The following is a 22942-nucleotide window of genomic DNA, read 5'->3' as shown; positions in this document are numbered from 1 at the left end:
TTAGTGCGCATCTTCCAGAGGAAGCATCTTGACATCTGAAAATCACAGAAACTTTGTGGCCTGCACCGATAAAACCTGAACACTTTGCAACAGACAGAACTTGAGTTACAATGGTGGTGACCCCTGACAACATTACCTCAGCCCTCCCTGTTATTCCCCAGTTGGTTCATTATTATTAATGTCACTACAATAAATACCAGAACAAATTTGACAGCGTTTGGCCACGTATCTTAAAGCATTGCCCCACTCCTCCTTCACTCCGTGTCCTTGCAGCCTTGGTTTCCATCCCTATCAGTCATCAGAGGAGCCTTTAGGAACAAACCGTTTGACTATGTGACCAGCCAGGTAGTAAAAGCCATGCAGAAGTGCAGCCGTGGCATCGATGACCAGCGAGAAGGTGCCCCCGATGCCCATGGCCAGGTCTTTGAGGACAGAGGGAATGGCGCAGATGGAGTGGTAAGGGAAAGCAGCCAGGTGAAGGACAAACTCCACAGGGATGCGCAGAATCCTGTAGGTTAGGGTTGCCACATCTTGAACAATTTGCAGGAAGCCCAGGAAGATGTTGATAATGACCCTCCCCACATCATAGGGGATGCTGATGAGCACCATGCTGATGGCTTTAAGGTAGGACACCACCCCATTCCACAGGCTGTAGACTCCATCCAGAACTGTACCACCAACCCGCTTGATAACAAGCCACAGGAAATAAAACACAAATTTCACCAGCTCCACAAACACGTAGATGAGGAGTTCCAGAAGTTTGATAAAAGGGGTAGCAATGATGCCAGCCACTCTTCTCACCAAGCCGCTGTCTTGGGCCTCCTGGTTGTCACTTGTTCCTGCTTGATCTCCAGAGCGGATCTGACTGAGAGCTTGTAGTATTGCTTCTATTTTCTCTTGGCTTTGCTTGTCTTTCCCACAGCTGCCTTTGAACAAGTGAACTCCTGATAGATGCTGCTTCTCCAGCTCTCCCACCATGAGGTCCACCAGGCTGTTTTCATCATTCATTTTTTTCACTAGTCCCAGGGACCATCCCTCTGGACCATCGCAGCAGGCTGCCAGCCAGAGGCTCTCTGGCACCGACACCTTGCCTTTAACTCGGACACTGGAAGGAATTGCGCCTGCAAGGAGATACAGATGATCCTTCCTGGAGCAGTGAGGGACCAGAGCTTGCTCCACTACCCTCCTGATATCTCTGTGCCAACTTTTGCTCAGAGATGGGCTCAGAGGGACAGCGTTTGTGAGTGTGTACGTGGCCATCTGGAAATCCTCCTCATGGAGCAAGCTGGGATTGAGCAGCCCTCTCTCATAACCGGAGCCCACGTAGTCTGAGGTCAGGGCTTGATTTGCACCAAGGCTGGCCACAGTGCCAATGACGTCGGCTTCATGCACCATCTCATGCAGGTCATTTTCTGGATCATCTATCTGAAATAGTAGAGAAAGGAGTTACTGGGTGCAATTTGCCTCCCTAGAAAGCAACATGTGAAATGGGGCTTGAAGTATATTTTCTGTTATGACTGCTGCTACACACCCTGCCTCGGACTACATCCTGCACTGCCTCCTTATTTTCCTTGTACCACTTCAGAGGAGCGTATGCTCTACTTAGCTGCCCTGCCAAACACTTTGGCTTAGGCTGCAAGGGATGCTTGCAGCTCTCCAGTCTGGTCCACAGCACAACACAACCACCAGAATCTCACCAGCCACCCTGCATCAAGCCTCTAACTTGCGATTTTTTTTTTTTCTGGAAGAGATTTTTAAGACCAATAGATGGCCTTGTTCTCACCTACTATGTTGCTGGTAGCTCCAGTTCATTTAAGCACCTACCACAGCACCTTAATTCAGTCCCTCTGAACTAACAAATCCAAGCCATGAAGATAAAAACTCATGGTATATAAAATGCCTGGAAAAGGCATTTACCTCTCACTACTGGTTGTGTAAGCCAAAATGAAGCCAGGCACCTTGGCAGGTGACCTGAACCTCCCTGCCTTGAACACAGACACGGCAATGAGCTCCTAGGGCTCCCTCAGTGCTTGTCATTAGTCTGAACCTCATGTCACTAATAGTCTGAACCACACCTTTAATGGTTCACACAGCTCCTGGCATAACATGGGTGAAGATACCATCACCACAGGTCCTTAGTGGAATCTGTGCTACCTGCTCATGTCTGCCATTCCCATGCCACGGAGCCAGAGGTAGTAATTGCTCCAGCAGGAATTCATCTTGGAGTCACGCACCAAGCCACGCACGGGGAGGTTACAAGCAATCAGAGCACAAGTGCTAAATGCCAGGGCATCATGCTCAGGTCTTTCTTGGGTGGCCACAGCTCGCTCTGCTCCTTACTGACACTCCTCCTTACAGACACTCCTACTGACACTGCCTGCAGCTGCCCCGAGGGGTTGTGCCGGATCCTCATTTTATTTACCATATTAGAGGGTGAGTGTGTTGGTAGAAGCTCGGGGGTGGCAGAGAGTCTCTGGCAGTCATTGCCTCCTGCAGTCTGTGTTTCAGAGGCTGTGTGGCCCTCAGCTCCCAGCACTGTGCTGGCCCAGTTAAACCTGCTGTCTTTGCTCCTGGCCTGTAGACTGTTTACTGCACTATGTAATACGTACTTTGGAGACATTTATGTCAGACAGTTCATAATCTACCTTGAACCACTCTGCAGTCATCCTGTCTCATTCCTTGGCCACCCTGCCGTGCACTTGGACAGATGTCCAACTACGTCCTTGCAACCTTACCCAGAGTTTGCATCCTCTTAGTGCTGCATCACCTCTCCACAGCTCTGCACCAGCTTGTGCTGAGAGTCAGGGTGAAAGGGCTAGTGCCAGCAAGTGTCAGCAGCTATCCGTCACCGTCACTGTGGGAACTGAGCTCTGGCTGGCCGTCTGCATCAGCCAGGTCCCTGCAGTCCAGGCTCAGGGCTCCCTCTGCACCAAGGCTGGTCACAGTGCCAACGCCGGCCACAGTGCCAACGCTGGCCATTGCAGAGGGCTGCGTTACTCCCACCTCCTGCTAAGGTGGTTTCTTGCACTTCATTTTGGAGCATCTGATGCTTTATTGCTTCAGGACCAGGAGGATCACAGCAAGTCCTATGTGCTGATGCACACGTCACAGCTTTTTCTAAATACGCCACTTAAAAGAAGGCTCTTCTGCCTTATTCTGCTCCTCTTGCTCAGACACCTCACGCCCTGCAGCTGGCTGATGAGGCCAGACATTTTGCATTCCACAAAATCACTGTCCCTTCCTGTCCCCACAACTAATTCTCCCTGCTCTGATGAGATGACAGTGTTATGCCATGGGACAAGGGAAGCACCCGGTGCGATTAATCCCACAGTACAGGTGGCAGGGAAGCAGGCACAGGTGCAAGGCTATGCCTGGGAACTGCCCTCCATGCTAAGGCCCTTCTGAGCCTGACACACCTGCTGACCCCTCATCCACTCTCGCTCCCATGGCAGGGCTGCTGCTGCACCACAAGGACATGCAGACCCAAGACGGGTCGGCTCTGCCTCCCGGCAGAGATTCCCAGCCTACAAGGAGCAGATGATATAAATGTAATTTTCCCTCCTTATGAGCTGATGCATGCAAACCTTGAGCTGCCTATCAAGAAAATATGTCCCCAATTACCTCTTCAGCTGCAGCCTTTTGCACATACCATTGGGATTGTTTAGGTGCAATTAAAACAGAACATGATAAAAATGTGGCTGTGTGCTGTTTGTGTGTAAGGCTCTGACATCACTGAGTTATGCTTATAATAACTCATATTATGGTTTGTAATAACTCATATGTAACTGATGTTTTTGTCCCTCCTCCAGCTCAGCCCCAAAAGCAAGCTGTCTCCAGCACTGCATCTAATCTGCATTGCAAGCTACCTTTCCTCACTGTTTCAAAAAACTTTTGGTTTGTGTCACTATCAAAGCATATTTGCATTCACGGGGCCAGCCACAAAGCCACCTGTCCAAACAACCTGGAACAGCTGAAGGCAAGATGCAAACAGCCAGGTAAACACATCATTCATAGGACGGGGATTTAAAAATAAATTATACATCTGAACACCTGTATGGATGTGAGCACCTAACAATATTGATGTTTTTCATAAAGCATGGATTGCAGTTTCACAGAAGGGACAGAGGGGGATTAGAAGTATGGCCACACAGTTATTAGCACAGGCGGCTTCCATCAAGCGTGGTCATTTCACAAGGCAGGACGCTGTTACCTCCCACCTTCCCCACCCTAGTACTTAGGATCCCAGGTGAACTTCAGCATCCCACTCCCCTTGCTACTGCCTCAGGCACTCTGACGCCTTTGATTGCAGTGGAAATATTTCATCCAACATTAGCGTGGGACTCATTTCTCAGGGAGGAGGCGCAACGCATCTTACCCCAAGGCTTCTGTTGCAGGACATTCACATGAGTGGCTCTAGAAGTACCTGTTTCTTTTGACTGTCAAACAAGAGAGGTGGCAAGAGCAGTTCAGAGGTAGCTATACTATAGCTGGGCAATGCAAATCCTACCTTGGTCATCTGGCCGCTGGTAGCCATCAACCAAATGAAAACACAAGGTAATTCATACAGCCCTTCACACGTTAGGACAGAAAAAGCAACTCCGGAGTTTTCCATCTCTCGCTAAGCTACAGAAAGAGCAAAACCCACAGGTTTTCAGACAACTGAAACAGCATGAGGTGAAAGCCACCTAAGTGAGTTGCTCTCAACCCCTTGGAAATCTGTGGCAGGGCAGATTTTTCAGACCCGAGCCTGAGGAAGTCCCATCAGTACCCTGCTCATCAGCCTACCCTTCCTGCTCTCTAATTTTTCACTAATTGCTGAATTAATTCGCTGTTTCCAGCTGCCAATTGGCAGTGGGCGGAACTAACATTCCTCGCGCTTCTCACCCAGTTACTGCCTCTGTGCGACATCGGGCATTCGTTTCTCAGGCCGACATTCCTGAGGAGGTAGGCACGCAGGGAGTGAGACAGTGCCCTCACCACTTACATCGTTATCCCCCCCAAAAAATCTGAGAACCCTGAGGCCCTCACCAGAGGGCTGAGTGTTTTTATGGTGATTTCTTTCTGCTTGCTGTGTGTCTGAATCTCCGCGTGCGTGCACGTAGGCGTAAGCACACGCTGCTGTACAGCAAAGCCTGCTTACACCTGGCTATCCCCGTCTCAGTGAGGAAATCACAAAATAGGCAATATAACCTCATGGGACTAGGCTGCAGAGCAGTTGTTGCTAAGAGTTCGGGTTCCCTTCAGCAGCCATCCGACCTTTCCTAACCCTCTGACCTAGCCTTGATAGGAACACACATAACGAGTATGAAATTTCTTCCCCGCTTTCTCCTCCCAGATCTGGTGTGGCAGTGTCTGACAGAGGGGTGCGTGCTTATTTCTTGAGTAAGAGGAATTTTTTGTAGTCCTGATTTCTTCTCACAGATTCTTCTGCAGATTTTTTTTTTTTTCCTAGTAGTTTTTGTGTCTCAGGCTGAGGTTCCTCCAGTGAACTGCAAAGCTGCTACCTCCCACCTCTAAGACACCTGCATTTCAGCAATGGGTAAAGGGGACCTATTAGTGTAGACTAACAACAGACCCACAGTAACGCATAAGGGTGCTCTGGAGGAGCCAGTAGCACTTGGACAATTATTTCTGGGGCTGCAGTAGGTTTTGGTGGCAGGAGGCACACGGTTTGGGGCTCCAGAGTGCTAGCAAGGACGATGACGAGGTGAGGGGTGAAGAGGGGTGGGGCGGGGAGGGCCAGGGAGCCAGGTGGAGGGAGGTGCTGGAGAACTGATGCTGCTGTGGAGGGGCTGCCCACAGCTCAATCGCAGGAACGCCTTCCCGGCCTGCCTGGGCAGGTCTGGTGAGTCAAACCACAAGGAGCAGGAGGAGATACGGCAGCTAAAGGTGACAAAGGGTGTCAGTAGCCAAGGCAAATGGGAAAGGACCTAATTTCTGCCACTTTGCCTCGCTGCCTCCATGGCACTGAGCAAAGATCTTTGCTCCCCTAGGTCGTCTTTGTGCTTTGAAAACTTACCACCCTTCCTCAACTCCGTAACGGCAGAGTCTGCGAAAATCTTCCCTCTGTTTTAAAAGGGCAAGCAGATGCACACACACACACCCCCCAGCCATCTGTGAAGTGGAAGGAGAACAGATCAAAAGGCCCTTGGGAACTCCTGCAACTCAAAATCCAGCCCAGAGAGCAGGGGGACAGTCCAAAGTGAAGACAGGGACATAGGACCTCCTGTCTTCACTGCCTGTGACCTTGCGGCTTTAGTATCTCATCACCCCGCATGAGGAAAATGAGTACAGCAGCCATTCTCCCAGGACAGGGGGGAGCTTTGATTCTGGCAACATCCACCACCCAGCACCTGAGGGCCCTACTCCCAACGCGCTGCTCTGATCCTGCAGCCATGCCCACCCTGACCAAGCACTCTCGCACACTGCCAATCTTTCCTGAGCGCAATACACGTGGGTAGCTTGATGTTTGCTACAGAATTCCCCGTGACCACTGCTGAAAAACCTGAAACATGGCAAAAAAAGAGAGGTAAAGCGTGGGTGTTCTCTTAGGGCACCAGCAATTTTTTTAAGCATTTCCTTTAAATCTAACAGCCTGTAGGACTTGCTTAAACATGCCAAATGTCAGGGGAGACAGAAACCACTGAGGCTCTGGCAAAATTCATTTTACACCGCACACTTCTGACCTGACTGAAGCCTGCACATTCCAGGACACATTTCCCTACTGGAGTCTGCAACACAGGGACACAACAAAAAGCTGCAGAGTCAACTTGGCAAACCACAAATGGATGTTTTATCCCTGTGCAGCGAAGCGAAAGAACTCTTATCAGCACTGTGATAACACTGGCAACAGAACGAACTTCAGCCTGACACTGCGATGTTTAACGCTGCTACCCACCAGCAGTACTCCCTGCCCGCGATAGCCGGTTAGGCAGGACAGACGCATCAGCTGGTGTCAAAGATGCCTTTCCTCTCCCCTGGCATTACACATCACATGCAGCAGTCTCTGAGCTTTCATTATAAGCCCTGTGGGACAAGGAACTATTTGTTTGCTCGGTTCCAAGCACAAAAATAAGTTCTGCTTGTGTTAAATTAATATGGGAAGAAGTTCCACGAGCAGAGCTCCTGCCTTCTTTGCAAAATCCTAGCCCCAGCTTCACCCCAGAGGAAACATTCTCCAGGAACATTTGTTTTACAGCGAAGGAAAAGCTGACTTACCTGCGGCTCCACCAGCCAGTTCTCCTCCTCATTTTGGCCTGGCTTTGTATACTTAAAAGCTGAATAAAGAGGTATTTTGTCTTTAGTACTGTAGAGGGTTGCGAAGCGTGGCTTTTTGTTGTATTGCTGACAGATTTTCACGTGGAACGGCTCTGTAAATCCTTCGGGCGGGACTTGTCCAGAGAAGAACATATTACACTCAGCAAAACCGGTTTCATCCTCTCCAACAACTCTGCCCTGGGAAAAGCCTGGGAAAACTGAGATGCAAAGCAAAAATACAATTGATGTCTCCATGGTCCGCTCCCTGGAGCTGCGGGAAGCCCCGTCTGCCTCCGCTGGGTATGGCAAAGGACCTGGGCTCTGAGTCCATGCAGCAGCGCAGCCAGAAGGCGTCTGGAATTCGGGTGTAGCGTGCGAGGGAAACGAGAGGGGAAACCAGAGCCGATCCCTGCGGGGAGCCAGCGCTTTCTGCAGGCGCAGCGCTGGGGAGCCGACCGTGCGCCAGGCTGCGCTGACACACGCTGCGGACGCCAACCGCCTGCAGGAGGGAATGCCAAAAGCAACCTGGAATCATCCGGGCTCGTCGGGAAGAGGAGGAGGGAAGCCGCCGTCGGCGCAAGGCTAGGGCTGAGCAGCAGCGGCTGTCCGGGCTGGGGCTGCGCGCCCGCGGGGGTGTGGTGTGCTGCATTGCAGCACAGTCCCCGGCAGGAATTTTGGCAGTCGCAGCCAGAAATCTTCCTGGGGCTGCCAGGGGGGGATGCTGCAAAGTCAGATTCACCGCCCTGAAGAAGGTGTTAGCTGCCCACTCCAGCTGTGAGTTCGGCCAAAGGAGGGGGAGAGGAAGGGAGATGGAGAGGAAGAAGAGAGGTGGCAGGATACTGGAGCTGCTGGGAACCCGCTTTGCCCCTTTCGGGGTGTTTGTCCTCACTGTTGCTGGCAACCATGTGCTGCTGAGGTGCCTGGGAAAGGCGTCCTCGGAAAGGCGTCCTCCTCCTGCCTCTCCTGGAGCTGTATGGGGCACCCAAAACCCTCCAGTACCACCTCCCTCAGAAGACATTGACAAGAGACAGAGGGATGAAGACCCTTGGATCGCATGCCCCTCATCAACACCCACGTCTGAATATTTTGACCAAACCATAGAACTGGACAAAAAAAAAAAAAAAAACCCAAAAAAAACCTACCTAAAGGGAATGAAATTGCTGCTCTGAGTTTATGCTATCATACCTTGGCTACTGCTGGGTAAAAAAAGGCTGTGTTCCTTCAATGACTGGGAAAATGAGTATTTTCAGAATAGTGGGGATGCAAAGGAGACTGCAGAGCACTTCCCCAGAGTCAAGAAAATGTGCATTTTCCCACCCAAGAAGTTAGATATGATCAGCTGTGTTGCCAACAACTTTAAAAATTCTGGGTGCCAATAAGGCACAGGTCCCTTTTATAGTGTGACTTCCAACCAAAAACCTCCAAGTGCTACCAACCCATAGGTGCTTTGCAGATGACAAAGGAGTAATTTATATTGCAAATGATGAAATGGTACAGCGGGTGGTTAAAGTGCCTGCACAAGGGCAGAGAAGCAGCCTGTAAAAGCACTAAAATAAGACTATCATTCCTCTGTGTAAGGATGACTTCTAGAAGTATCAAGGCAAGAAAATACATCAGCATCTCCTGGTGTGGTGTTATCAGCTGGGGGAGACAAGGCAAGCTGGACAGGCTGGGGAACAACAGATAATAAGTGGGCTTGGGTTTGGTCCGGGCAGATGCCTGGTCACCCAGCCCTGACAGGAAGCATTAGTCATGTTCTCGAAGAATTATAGAAATGAAAACACAGACACAGCCTGACCTGAAGACAGCAGCTCCAGAAGACAGGCTTAAAAATTCTTTTCCCTGGATGTAAAAAGGCTCCTGGGAAATCAAGAACTGAACCTAAACCTCAGCTATTAGATGTTTTCCTGGTCCCAGGCTTGCAATTACCTGAGTAGCAGGAGAAAATATTTTCACAAGCGTGGTAAGCCCTGCTCCCCAGCCAAACCTAGGCCATGTGTTGCCTTTAAACACCTCACTCCAAGACTGACACACATCACCTCAGGATAGGCATGGTCCCAATCCAATGAAAAAGCAGTATGAGGTGTCTCGAGAAGGGCGTAACAGTGACCAGCATGCTGAACAGATTGATGACTTCCACCAGGAAACATCCTGCCTCTGTCCTGGATCTGCTCATCAACGTCCTGCACCAAAGCAGCACCCGTCTCATCGGATGCACAGTCCCAAGCTGTCTTCTGAGCCTCATGGGCTCCTAATCTGCTTTTTGGGAACTCTGAGCAGCTCTTTCCTTTCAGTCTGTGAGGCTGGGGTCTGCCTGCCTATCTAGCTCTGTGTTTACCAGAAAACAGATAACCCTTGACTCAGCCTGAAGAGCAAGACCCTCAGGCTCTCATCTCCCACGAAGAGCATCAGTGTGAAAGCCAGCATGGAGTTCCACTCCTTCATTCCCAATCCCATTTCTCTCCAGGCGAGGCCCCTTTCTAGTTTCTATCTAATTTAAGAGAGCTGTTGCACCCCTTGAATGTGGAGCTATGTGTAATTTTCTGTTCTTACCAACATCAGTATTACTAAAGAGACTAGTGCCATGATCATGTTGTGGCACTCACTGTGCCGAGAAGATAAAGGCCAAAGGATTGTCATGCCCCAGGAGGATCATACTCTCAGCCAAGGGATCACAGACAGACAAAGGAGTCAAACACGGTGAGATGGAGTTGGTCAGAGGTTCTGACAATTCTGCTTGGTAGCTTATCTGCTATCACACGTTTTTATAGGCATCACAGGGAGTGATGACTATAGACAGTGATAGGGAGTGTTATCTACAGGGACTGATGCCAAAGAGAGTATTAAGATCAAATCCAAAACAGCCCTAAGGCTGTTGACGTGAGCAGAAGGCCTCTGGCAAAATGTACATTGGGTTGGAAGTGGGCAGCATGAGTTGGTGGTGGCGGTATGGCCTCATGGGATCTGGGGGTGCCTCCTCCAAACCCACCAAGGGGTGACAGTGCAACAAGCCCAGCGGTGCCAGCAGTGCAGGCATGATGTTTGACATGATGGAGCAGAGGGAGCCCAGGGAAGATGCAAAGAGGCAGGTGATGTGGTCTAAGGGACATGTGAGAAAATGATCTCTCAGTGGCAGGCAGAGGTGTGTGGGACGATAGGCAAGGCTGCAGGTAATAGGCTGTATGGGCACAGATTTTGCAAGGAATACTGGAGATAAAGCATATGACAGAAAAGAAATTAAAGACAGAGAAACTGGCGAGAGGGGAGGGCAAGAAAAGAGTAAGGATCCAGAAACTGGTGTTGACCAGGAGGAAAAGGAGGGTATTGGACAAAAATTAGAGTTGAGAATCATCTGCATTCTTTAAAAACTGGCATACTAAGGAAAGGTTAAGAAGGAAAATGAATGGAAATATGTGAGAGGAAACCCAAGAGGCAGATTGCGATGGGTCTAGTGAGGAGATGAGAGCAAGCTGAGGAAAGCTGTCTCCTTGATAAGAAAATGAGGAGAAAACATTAGGAGGGAGAGGGGGAAAAGGAGAATGAAAGGAGGTTTTCATCCATCTTCATTGACCTGACATGGATGACCAGTCTTCCGCTTCCCCCAGGGTCTCAAGCACCGAGACCAATGTCTCAAAGAAAAGAATACCTCCCTGCAAAACAAACCTGAAAAGCATGCCAGCATCCAAACCCTTTAGCCATAAAGAAGCTGCCAGGCTTGTTTGCCTGCTTTCCCACACTGCAGCTCCAGCCCCGTCTCTCTGTTCACATAGCTGACACTGGACTTGCTACAAATAGCAAATCTTTCTCCTCACATGCCTGACCCCTCTAGTCTAGTCTTTCAAAACATTCTTGACTCCAAATATTTTTCCAGGCCAGATCTCCAGTCTCCTACTATGACCTCTGGGTGGGCCCCCAGTGCTGTATGTGACTGTCCCATTCTTCTGAGAAGGAAAGGAAGAAAAAAAGTGTCTGTAAGGGCAAGAAGTCCCACTGGACAGACACCACCTGATTCAGTGGAGGTACCACAGATTGAGCTTGGAGCACAGCAGTGCCCGCAGGCGTGCCATGGCACGTCAGAGAGCACAACTGCTTCCTCACTGTCTCATGGGGAAACAGCCTTTTTTTGAAATTAGCTTAAAAACTTGCTCTGGGAAAAGAGCCCATTGCTGAGCTAGGGAGAAAAGCAGGAGCAAAACAATCTTCCTATTAAAACTAAGAGATTCAAGGGCCAGGAAGGCAGAAGGACAATAAACTCTTTGGGGAATTGCATAGCAACATGCTGTTGGATTTTGATTCCCATCTTAAGCCAGGTCTTGATACCAGTCTCTGCTGCCTACTTGATAGGTGTTCACACAGATGTCTTTGCACCTTCTCCGTGGTGCTCTGTGTGCTGGTGAGGAATGGCTCACCATAAACCCTGCTGCTTTGTTGCTCACCATCTGCCTTGATGCTCACAAACAAGAGTGGGCCAGTGAGAGGCCGCTAACTGCCTCAGACTCTGAGCCAAAGGTGCTGATCTGGGTCCTCTGCTTCCTCACTTACCTTTCCTCCTGGCCACACTCACAGTCTTCAATCACTGCAGCCAGCAGATGCCTCGAAGTTGTGTCACAGCTAAAATCAGAAGAGAAAAAGATGAGGGGGTTTAAAACATAATATTACGGAAGAGGTTGTCCGCGGCGCACAGTCAGAGGAAGATCACTGGTAATGATGAAGCACTCAAACTTACTGCTCTCTGGGTGATAACACCATTAGGACAGGTTCTGGGTTTGTACAAAAACTTGCACAGTGGGAGTCTGACAGGGACCTTGTAAACCATGAAGTACAAATGCACTGCATAAATACTGAATAAAATTAATACAGTCCAAAGGGTATATCCTTTGGCACTTTACCACAGCCCTCAGCCTCAAGAGATCTCTGTTAATCTTCAGGCTGTTGGAAAGAAGTACAATGACAATCCCATGCTTGACAGCAGAAGTAAGATAAATTTAGATTAGCAGTACTAGGCAAGGTTTTTAATAGTGAAAATTATTAACTATCAAAACAAGTTATTTAGAGATGTGCTGAAAGCTCCAACATTTTCATTCTTTAAATCAAGAGATGCTTTTAAATACAATTAATAACCACAATAAAAGAACTGATGCTTCAACTGTAATGGCCTTTGTTCTGCAGATTGTCAGTTGGTCAGAGCCACAACACTTCTGTCACACATTAAATCTGTTTGGGACAGGAAAGTTACCCACTTGCATGCTTTTCTTCTAGGTATTATTACTGACTTCTTATTAGTTATTATATTTTATTTTTTCAAAAGTGCGGTGCAAATCTCTCAGTGCTGAGAACTCGCTGTGCTAGGTGCTGCCTGAAAACAAGGTGTGAGACAGCTCCCGACAGCCTGCACTGACAGAAGACTGATGAATGGGAACAAAATTAGAGGTACAGACTTGTTAGGCTTGCATCATCTCAGAAGAGAGAATGAGAAAGCCGTAACTCTTGAGAAAGCTAAACCTGCTGGCAGGATTCAGAAGCTTTAATCAAGAGGCAAGATAGCAGCCACACCCAGGACTGCCTGTCTCCAGTTACACCACTGCGTTTTGGAACCAAGCAGTGGGAGGAGAAGTGGGGTGTTCTGCATTGTTTGGCCAGACCTGATAGGTGGAGGTGAGGTTCCAGCTGCTCCCTGACTCTGACACCCTCCATGCCACTCAGATCAGCAGTGGAGATGCCCACATGAAGCCCAGTCATCCCAATCGCCAAAGCAGAGAAGCAGGCACCACAAGGGTGTGACTTGCATCATCCTACACGGCCAGGTGAGAGCAAGACGGCATCCTCCAGATGTGCCTCTGTCCCTGCACTGGCTGTAAAGTGAGCCCAGGATGTCAGCAGCTGGTCAGACAAGCCGTGGGCAGGACCTAACGTGCTCCTGTCACCACAGGGATTTAGCCTTGTGAAAAATCAAGTGTGTTGGCTGTATGGGGGAAGAGCAAACAGGTCTTCCTCCATGCTCCTTTCAGACTTTGGCCTTGCTACTGAAATACATATTGCAGCTGCTGCTAGACGTAAATGTAATATCATATTTTCCACGTGTTGCTTCTTGGCCAGTACTGTCTGGGGAAAGATTCAGATGTAAAAACCACAATCACCAGTCTGGGGGTCCCGTCACTGCCATGAGTACAGCACACAGCTTCTGCCCTTAGAGTTCACAGAACAGCATTTGTGTATGACAGCCAGGACAAAGTATTTCCTCTACAAAACAAAAGCAGCAGTGCTTTTAGTCACACTAACTGACAGTAGGGTGGAAGGAAGTACTGGCCTTAAATTAATGCTTTAAATAAACGAGTAGCTAGTTGGGACTGCAGGTTAAATTAAAAATGCAAATCCCTAGACTTCTGCAGAACAGACCAGGGAGCCTCCTTATTTCAAAAACAGCTCAGAAGAAAAGAGCCGGACTTTGCAGCAGCTCTGCTGGGATCTGCTGTGTAATTGTCTGACTTTACTTTCTTGGGAGATGGTATTAACTCGTCTGTGGCTGTGTAACACTTGTCATATACCCAGCTGAGGAGCAGCCAGTCCCCAAACAAACACTGGTTCATCAGGTGATACTCAGGGTGCACTCAGCTTCAGTGCTGTCGTGTTTCATGTCTAAATCTCCTTCCAAGCAGTAAAGCTCAAGACCTCAGAGTAGGCGTTAACGGCTCCCCAGAGGATACACAACAGAAACTGTAGAAGCCAGCACATTACCCAGGGACCCTAGTAAGCCAGACAGCCACTCATGACAAAATCTAAGTCTTCAGCACTGCTTCGCAAAGAGAATTAAAAGCCTGCATACCCTCAAGATCTGTAGCCATGAATCCTCTCCTGGCTGCAGGCACTCAAGAAAGATAACTTTGTTCTCGCTCTCTCTTAAGCTTAGTACCAGCATCTAGGAGGTTTTAGTCTTTCCTCCATCAGGAGGCAAGAGAGGTTTGGAGCCAACAGCCTCACTCCTGTAAGAGTGCGCTAGTCACTGTCCTGCTGCCCTGGGCTGCTTGCTATTCAGCTTTGCACAAATAGTCACCTATTCACGAAGTCACAAGGTGAAACACCTTCTGTCCTTTAGTTCTTTAGTGAAAGCACAAAAGCAAGGACTTGCAGTCCAGCCTGGACCGCACCGCTCACAGTGCCTCTCAGCAGCAGTCCCTGCGCCCATGCCACAACACAGCGCTGTTGATCTCCACCGTGTAGCACCCAAATGAACTCTCTGGACAGCACCCCAGCCCTCTACCCTTCCCCTAGCACAAGGCAGTGCATAACCCCTCCATGTGTTTCTAACCGAACATCCTTACACCTGATGGGGAGTGCTTTGAGGCCCATCTAGCACCACTTACGGAGCTCATAGCTGGTAAAGACTGCAGAAGTTGGAGTTGTTGGAGTAGGCAGGCTCCGACACAATGAAATTTTGAAGGGGGGAGAGATATGAATAGTGCAGAATGCACATTCATAGCACGCCAAACATTCCTGTGCAAGCTCTACCCCCGCAGGCACCACCTCCATCTGTGCTTCCCTCCACAGCTGCTTGTTGAACCGCTGTGGTGTGGTGGGACTCCCCACCAGTGGGATGCAGCACCTTGCAGAGGACCAGGACTCCTCCCTCTATTCCTACTTCAAATTTTACCTACAAGGATGGCAAAATAAAGTTGCTAAGGGCATGCTAAAGTAGTACTGGATAGGAGCGATGACAAGCTGCTTCATGTGCATGTTTTTGTAGAGACAGACATGAGATGTGGCTGCCTGCACCACGCTCATGGCAGGCGACAGGCCAAGGAGAACAGGAAAGGGAGGGGAGGGGAACGTGAAGTTTGGTTTCAGTTACTAATCCTCAGGAACAATGATACAGAAACAGGCAGAGTCTTGCCAAGATGAGGCACGTCTGCAGATGCATTTGCAGTACACGCCTTCTCGCTGTGCCCTGAGTCTGCAGGGGAGCATGCAACACCCTGTTCAAAAGGCCACCTGCTTCTGCAAAGTAGGGCTTTGCTTGCACCTTCTGTGGAGCTCCCTGTTCAGCTGAAGGAACCGGCCACCACAAATCTTGAACCAACCAACTCTGCCAATCAGGTTTTGACATTCCTAAACAGCACTAACTACTTCAACTTCAGATGAATACCTCCCGCCCCTTTGCCCAACCCCCAAAACACAGATCAAAACCCAGGAAGGGAACAAACTTTGCCAGGCTTAACCCATCTAGGAGGGGCTTCAGTCATGGTTACTGATCTCGTAGAAGAAGCCTGCCTCATCCCTAGTATGTGCCCCACAGCAGAACTCAGTGTACAAGTCCAGCTCAAATAAAAGTGACAGTCAAATTACACAGCAAAGCCCTCTGGGCTTTGTAATACAGGAAATCAAATGTCATAGCCTGCTTTTATATGGGATATTGTATGTACAGATGGCAGAGCAAAAGCCTTTGGTCCATTTTCTGTGGTTTTACGAAAAAGAAAATGCACAGGACTTGGGGAGAGGGGGTTATTCAAGGTTCCCAGGCTTGTGGCTGTGCTGGGAAAAAAATACCCATTTCCTGAGCACCAGCCCTCCGTACTGACACAGCCCCACATAAGCAAAAGGCTCCCTTGAGGCCTCAGCAGCTAAAATACTGCGTATTTGCAGTCAAGAGCTAAGGGAAAATCAACCTGGTTGGTCCCAATTGTGGGTCAAGAGTTCATTGTTTTCCAAGCTGTTGTTCTTTGTTTTCATCTGAATCAGAGTAAACTCACTTCTGCCCACGTCCGAACTGAACAATGCAAGTGGTTAAAACTCTCCCAGAGCCAGAATTGCCTCTCTACTGGGTGAACCCTTTGCACAGTGTGCTAGTTTAGTAACTGAAAGATAACTAAATGTTATCACAGTGCTTGAGAGAACTCACTGCTGGTTGACACCAGCTAGATTCCTCTTAGGTAGGAAAACATGGTACAATCATATGGCATCTTTGGAGAGGGTGGGGACTGAGCCTATGGCTTACCTTCTTTTCAATGAGTTTGAGGACTGAACTGCCAAGATGTTGCTGGAAAGGAACCTGAATTTTGTTCTAACTTGGTCAGGATGACACTTGGCTGTTTTGCTCTTCTTATAAACTCTTCCTTATATTCCTGGTTTGGAAACTCGAGATAAACTAGGAGATTTTGTGTTTTCACACTGGTTGCTCGATTCCTTACAGCCCCATTTATAAAAAGTACGTAATTGCATCTTGAAGTTTTCAGTAATAGAAATTTTAAATCCAGAAGGATCTCACCTAATTTAACCTCATATTTGGAACAAAACCACTCACATTGTTTTACCTTGTAAACTCAACATCTTCTGCCTGCCTTTATAATGTACTAATGAAATACAGGGCATGATTTTCTGACACTGCCCAAGACAAGCGAGCAAATCATCTCCCAGAGGAACCTGTCACTGTCCACTGAACAGAAAAGGATCCTTAAGGATTTGCCTAGACTAGATACCTGGAGCCCTGTGAGAGTAACCCTAAAGTTAAGGGAGAATAGCACATAAACTGAGGACTAACTCAGGCAGAAAACACTGGTAAAGAACTACAACTGAGAAAAAAACCCTTACAGAGCGATATGGGTACCAGTTCTCGATGCTATTGCTAAAAGTTAGAGCTGCAGCTGGCTCTTACAGAGACGAATGCATCTCCACTCCATCCTACCTAACAAGCTCACTTGTGGAATACTTCAGAGTTTCCTTTGTTCCACATCTACATAGAGAAGACAGAGAGAAAGCGAGCAGGTCCAGAGCCAGAGCTACTGTGGTGCGTTGACTGCCGGCCCTTCCTTTCATAGAAAGCTGTTTTTTCAGTCTGGGCACCTGGCTGCTGAGACTCCTCCCAGCCAGAATGAGTCATCGTCAGCCAGCATTAAGAAAAGGATAAAATTAGCTTAGCTATTAGTAGAAATGTTTGGCTAATAAATAAAAGTGGCACATTTTTGGTTACCAGTGTATGCAACCATAGACAGAGGTATGTCCTGGCCATTCGCCTGAATGTAAATACTGCATGACTAAAATTATTTGCTTTGTCCAAGCTCAAAAAAAAAAAAAATTCAGTAGAAACAAGAAAGCTTCCATGGAGCTGAGTGTGCATCCAAGACTGTGAGGCCAGGAAGTATGAGCTGAGTGTGTCTCGGGGCGTCACTCATTCCTCCGGCACCCTCCCTCCCCACATCCCCAAGTGCCTTTTGGTTGACATCATGTCTCACGTTGAAAGAGCACTGGAATCTCAGTGGAAAACTGCGCGCATGGGGAAGCAGAGAAAGACACAGTAAACAGACCATGCATTCAAACCCAGTATGTCAGACCTGCAGCACGGGTCCAGCTTGTTTAATGGCTAGCAAAAGAACCACAGTCTGCAGTGTCTGGTGAAGGTCATCACTGCCTCAGGCAGGATCCAGATCAGGTCCTCACTCTGTGCCTTTTCTTGCAGGGAACACCTGCTGACTCCCGGGATTCTTCCTCCATCGTGAATAATTCACAAGGTCTCTCCCTTGCTGCAAAGCAGGAGTTCACACCCACTAAATCCACCTGGGATCGGAGCACTGAAGGCACAAAAGGAGACAGCAGCCCAGATGGGGTGGAGCACAGAAGCAGAAAGCTGGAGAGATGGTGCAGTGGGAGGCAGCGGGGAAGAGGTTAAGGGCCGGAATGACTTTGTGAGCACAGAGGAACAGCAGCACAAGGTTTTTACTGTCCCATGGCAGCAGGAAGGGTGTGATGGAGAGCTTTTCCATGATGGCCTCATCGGAAAGCAGCCCCTGCTGACTCACCGGCTGAGTCACAGCCTTGCCCAGCCTCTGTTCTTTTCCCAATCAAGGAAACAGCAACTTCCCACAAACTTCTTTTAAGGTTGCCATTCAGATGCTGAGCATTCCTGCACCAAGCCTCCCCTCCTGACAATCTTCTCTGCCAGGAGGCATGATCCTTCAAAGCACACAGTGTCCCAAGGGAGAAAACATGCTGCAACCTCTCCAAAGCAGGAATGGGGTTTACTGCTGCTCAGCCCATGCAAGCTGTGCCCCGGATGGCAAAAGACAGGCTCTTACAGGAAGGGAGGCAAGGGGAAAATTCAAGCTGGGAGGTTTCCATCCTGGCACCGAACCTCTGCCCTGCTGGTGGAAAATGCTTATGTTCCCAGTACCACCACGCTGCTTTGAAAGAGGTGAATGCACGCCCTGATGCTGTGCTTTAAGGGTGGGCAGAAGATAGCCCCAGAGTCTACAGGGGGAGACCTAAAAATTCAGGAAAGAAAATTGCCTTCACTAAATTCCCGTCTGGATTCAGAAACAACCAGTGAAAAGCAACAATCAAGAGTAATGTTACAGATGGAAGAAAGGGGAACCAGACAGCAAAGAGTATACATGAGAAGATTTAAAGAACAGAAAAATGACACAGGAAATGGGGGAAAATCCCTGCATTGGCAAGGCTAAGAGGAAGTTTTTAAAGTCCCTTAGGAACATAAGCAATCTTCATAACGCTACAGGCCAAGAAGTAGATGAGAAAAACATTAACAAGATTCCAAATAGGCACAAGATTTTCATAAATGTTTCTGTTCTTTTTCAGGATGCGACGTCTTTTGCAGTCTTGCAATATTCTCAGAAAAGGACCAGTATTAGGAGAGACCTGCACCCTAGAGCACTGAGATAAGCAAAGAATATTGGTCTTCCGGTGTGATCCACAAGCAAATACAAGATTGCACTGAGAATATGTGCAGGTACCAAAAAGAATTTGGGATAGTAACTAAGAGGCCATGCCAGTGACATCAGCAAGGAATTTCTTTTCAAGACAGATGCCTGTAACACAGCCAAACACGTTTATTCATCTCAGCTCAAAGACTGCACGGAATTTTCTAATCCAGAAAGCAACAACCCTGAGAAGGACTCAAAAGTCATGATGGACACGTATCTGAACTCAAGCACTCAGTGTAGTGGTGTGAGTAAAAAGGCCAGTGTGATCCTCAAATAGATAAACAACCATGTAGAAAACTGGGGGAAGAAAGATTTTCTCTCTCGAGCTCACATTAGTGGAGCTGACGCTGAAATAGTTCTTTTTATGTTTAAAAATTGGATAGAGAGCAAGAAAAAGCCCTTGAGTAATTTGGTGGGAGGAAAGAAACAATTCTAAGAGACCAGAAGAGCCCAGGCTGTTTACCTTATCCAAAGGCAGTTGCAAGACTGGATTACAAAGTATAAACACCTGGTGAGAAAACAGGCTTTTGAAATTACCGGAGAAAGGCACAACAGGCACCCATGGTTGGGAACAAAGCCAACTGAAATTAAAAATACAGTGCAGTTTTAAACTGTGAGGATAATTAATCACTGGAGGAAATTATCAAGAGATGTGGTAACTTTTCATGTTTTCCACACAGTACGCAATACCTTTCTAAGGGCTGCCACGGCCAAATTGCTCAGCAGAGAAGTAACTGAGGACATCCTTGGTGCCCATTGCTGTATGCAAAGATCCAAAGCTTAGCATGCCACAGGAAGAAAGAAGTCTTCAGCCTTGAGATGTTTTGTGATTAGAGCAGCCATGCGAAGGGGGAAGACCTGGGCTTTTGTTATTGTCTGGTTGTTTGCATTATCTGATGGCATTTTAATACATAATCCTGGAATCCAGGAATTCCCACTTGCCAGCTGTACCACTGAAATTGACTGGTGCTCCCTTCTACATACATGCTCTCTTTCTCGATGAATCTTTAATTCCTTCCCTTATGCTCAGCTAGTCGGCTTCAACAACTCGGGCAGAACGTCCCGAAATATCAAAGCAGCCTACAGCTGCCTGACTGATGGTTCAATGATTCTCCACACGCGGGGTCAGCCCTGCTCATGAAAGGGCTGTAGGATGTGCCCCAGAGGGGCTGAGAGGCTGGTAGTGACATCCGTGAGTGCTGGACATGCTCTGAGAATACTTACTGAACTGAAAGCTCTCTCAGCACTTGAGCTGGGGGACATATATATGTAAGGCCCTAGTGAGAGCATGATGCTAAACTTCTTAGACCTAAACTAAGCCAAAACAAGTTGAAGATCGGGCAAAACTCCATATGTTTAGAGACCTTTAAATCCAGAAGTTGTGGACCTGTGAAGGTTAGGTGTCTCTGCCACTAGACCAAATAGGGGTTTTCAAGAGTCTGGACTCAGGCACCTCTGTTCTACCAATATCCTTCTTTAGTGCCCAAGTCTTCTAAGGAAACCAAACCCTTGATCATAAAACACATCTGTAGCTATTTGTACTTCATGTTGATACACACAAGACAGGGGAAGGGAAGCACCTTAGGGTTGTGGGGAACTTTTTTCCAAAGACACTAAGACAATCCTTTACTATTCAAAGAATCATTGTATCTGTTCAGAGCAGGGACTGTGCTAGATTTTTAGCTTCCATCTTCAAGTAATCTTCCACATAGAGAATGCTTGCTATTTACTCTAACTCAACAGCAGGAGTCTGTTCTGTTCATAAGGTCTTTAAGACCTGACACCTTCCACCAGATGGATATTCCAGCTGAACAGTAGGCTTTGCCTTCAGGACAGATTATTGAGCAAAACACAACATTCTGCTGCACCACAGTCAGATTAGTGTAACAATTCCTTCTGATTTAAAGTCCACAGATTTATAATCTCTGAATAACACCCACCAACATAGGATGATGCACTGATTTCAGGCTGCTGTGATCTGCAACTCAACAGTACTGAATTCCTGACGATCTGACTGGGAAGCCAGCCTCCTCTGCGAGGTTTGACCTTGAGTCTAAACTGCCTGTAGTGAAAGAAATCATACGCCCCTTTCACAGGATGCAGACTGAGCAGATAAGGAAATTAAACAGTGGATACTTAGCTACTGACAGGTGTGGCTCTTAGGAAATGACACAATAATTATTGTTGCTATTTACATGACTTCTGAGTGAAGCTTAATCTTTATGATGAGATGTTGAAAAAAAAAAAAGTGGTTTCTTTGCATACCAAGTGCTTTCTCTGATGGCTTGCTGACCCCAAGGGTGCGATTTACGCCGTTGCCGTAGCTCTGACTAGCAACATCTTTGGGGGCCTCTTGTGGGCTCTCTTCTAAATTGCACTTTGGGTGAAGAGCGCTCGGGAAAATGATTCCATGTTAATTCGCAGATACATCAAAGAGCCTTTCACTCCACATGCCTTCATGTGGATTCACAGAAGTTTGATAATAACATACATCTAAAAGCAACATAAAACGCACGAAAGGAACTGCATTTTTAGAGGGGGAATTTAATCCCAAAGTGATACTCATTCACGTTTTGCCTTCTTTACAGAGACAGCAATGAATACACTCCTACGTAAAGGAGTTCTTTGTAAGGGAGGGGGATGACTCGCTGACTAACAGTTGGGCTTAGGCTGATGTTGCTAATACACACTTTTGAGCAAAAAGAATGATTGAGGCATTCCCTCTTGCTCTGTCAGCCATTGTTTCTATCCTTACCCATCATCCCTACAAGGTTCCCAACCCTATCTCCTTAATCCCTTCCCTCTTCCACAGCCACTCCCTCATCACTCTTTGCACTGACAACCAGAGCAAGCACTCTGAAGCCACAAAGTGCTGTTTCATATAACTAATACATCGCCTTTTCCCTAGCCTCCTACATTAAGCAAGCAGCCTCTGGGCAAGACTCCTCCGAGATACGCAACTTGAAAGTCTATTCATGAGCTAATTTGTGAGAGAAGACCTGACAGTGGCTCATACCAGTAGGTTTCAGTTATGGCTGCAGTATGCCCTCAGCCCTCACCCTTTGCCTAACTGTCCCCTGGCCTTCCCTCAGGGCCTGCCTGGTCCCCGCCATACCGAGAGCGAGCCTGCAGGCCACCAAGGGGAGGCCTCGCCCAGGCAGGACCAGCGCAGGGCCATGTCCTGGTGGCACCTGAGGGCAAGGCCCTCTCCCAGGGCAAGCCCCAGCCCGCAGGTCAGGCCCCTGAGCAACCTGCTCCCAGGTGACCTTGCCTGACCCCAGCCTGAGGAGGAGGAGGGCAGTGTTAGCCCAAATCTGGGTTCTTCACCCTGTGTGCAAGATCCACGCACTGAGTCAAGGTATTTGTTTATGGCACGCGTGCGCAGAGGTGGGTGTTGGTGGTGATGCACCTCATCACCCTCTCTTAGCGCATGGTAAAAGATAGCCCCTCTCTTAATGTATGGTAAAACATTTTATGCACCTTGAACAATTGTTTACAATTACATTTAGTGACACTTCATTTTCATTTTCATCGGTTTTTACAAGCCTTTGTACAGCATTTTTTTTTTCACCCCACATGTTCTGTGGGGAGGAGGCTTTGTTAGTAGGAGGCTTTCCTTTTCTCGAGGGTGAAATAAATTTGTTTAGTCTCATTAGTCATTTGATTCTCCTTGAGCTTATCTTATAACCTTTTAGCTTGATGTGTTTATGGTGTCTATTCCTTCTCCCAAGGCCATGTTCTGTTAACAGTTTGTAAGGATTAACAAAAATCCTCTGTTTTTCAAAGTCTTTCTTTCTCACTACAGATATTTAGAATTATTTTTTCTTTCTTTCTTTTAAATGAATAATTCTTGTACCAGTAGGACAAGGCCACCATCGCTACGCAGGCAGCAACACTGCCACAGCGCTCGCTTCTGCCTCGGTAGCCATCAAGGTGGACACACTCGCCTCCCTCACCTGACAGTCCCGCCAGCCCTCTCT

General features: G+C 48.0%; 1 protein-coding gene across 5 annotated transcripts; it reads right to left on the bottom strand.

Annotated features, from left to right (window-relative positions):
- Positions 1–22939, bottom strand: ENDOD1 (endonuclease domain containing 1). 5 transcript variants are annotated; one of them, XM_014281149.3, is made up of 4 exons: positions 22919–22939; positions 11800–11868; positions 7219–7756; positions 1–1425 (listed from the first exon to the last, which is right to left on the bottom strand). In XM_014281149.3, exons 3-4 carry the CDS (start codon positions 7510–7512, stop codon positions 292–294), a joined length of 1428 nt encoding a protein of 475 aa, XP_014136624.3. In that variant the 5' UTR covers positions 7513–7756; positions 11800–11868; positions 22919–22939; the 3' UTR covers positions 1–291. The 5 variants fall into 5 exon arrangements, with proteins under 5 accessions (XP_014136624.3, XP_055557870.1, XP_055557869.1 ...); XM_055701895.1 differs by having other exon boundaries at positions 7219–7475; positions 22919–22935; XM_055701894.1 differs by lacking the exon at positions 22919–22939 and adding an exon at positions 21228–21441 and having other exon boundaries at positions 7219–7475.
- Between the last annotated feature and the right edge of the window lie 3 nt (positions 22940–22942).

The sequence above is a fragment of the Falco cherrug genome, chromosome 2, assembly GCF_023634085.1.
Source record: "Falco cherrug isolate bFalChe1 chromosome 2, bFalChe1.pri, whole genome shotgun sequence".
Classification (NCBI taxonomy): Eukaryota; Metazoa; Chordata; class Aves; order Falconiformes; family Falconidae; genus Falco; species Falco cherrug.
Note: the sequence above shows the minus strand (reverse complement) of the source record. Positions and strands in the feature narration are given on the sequence as shown.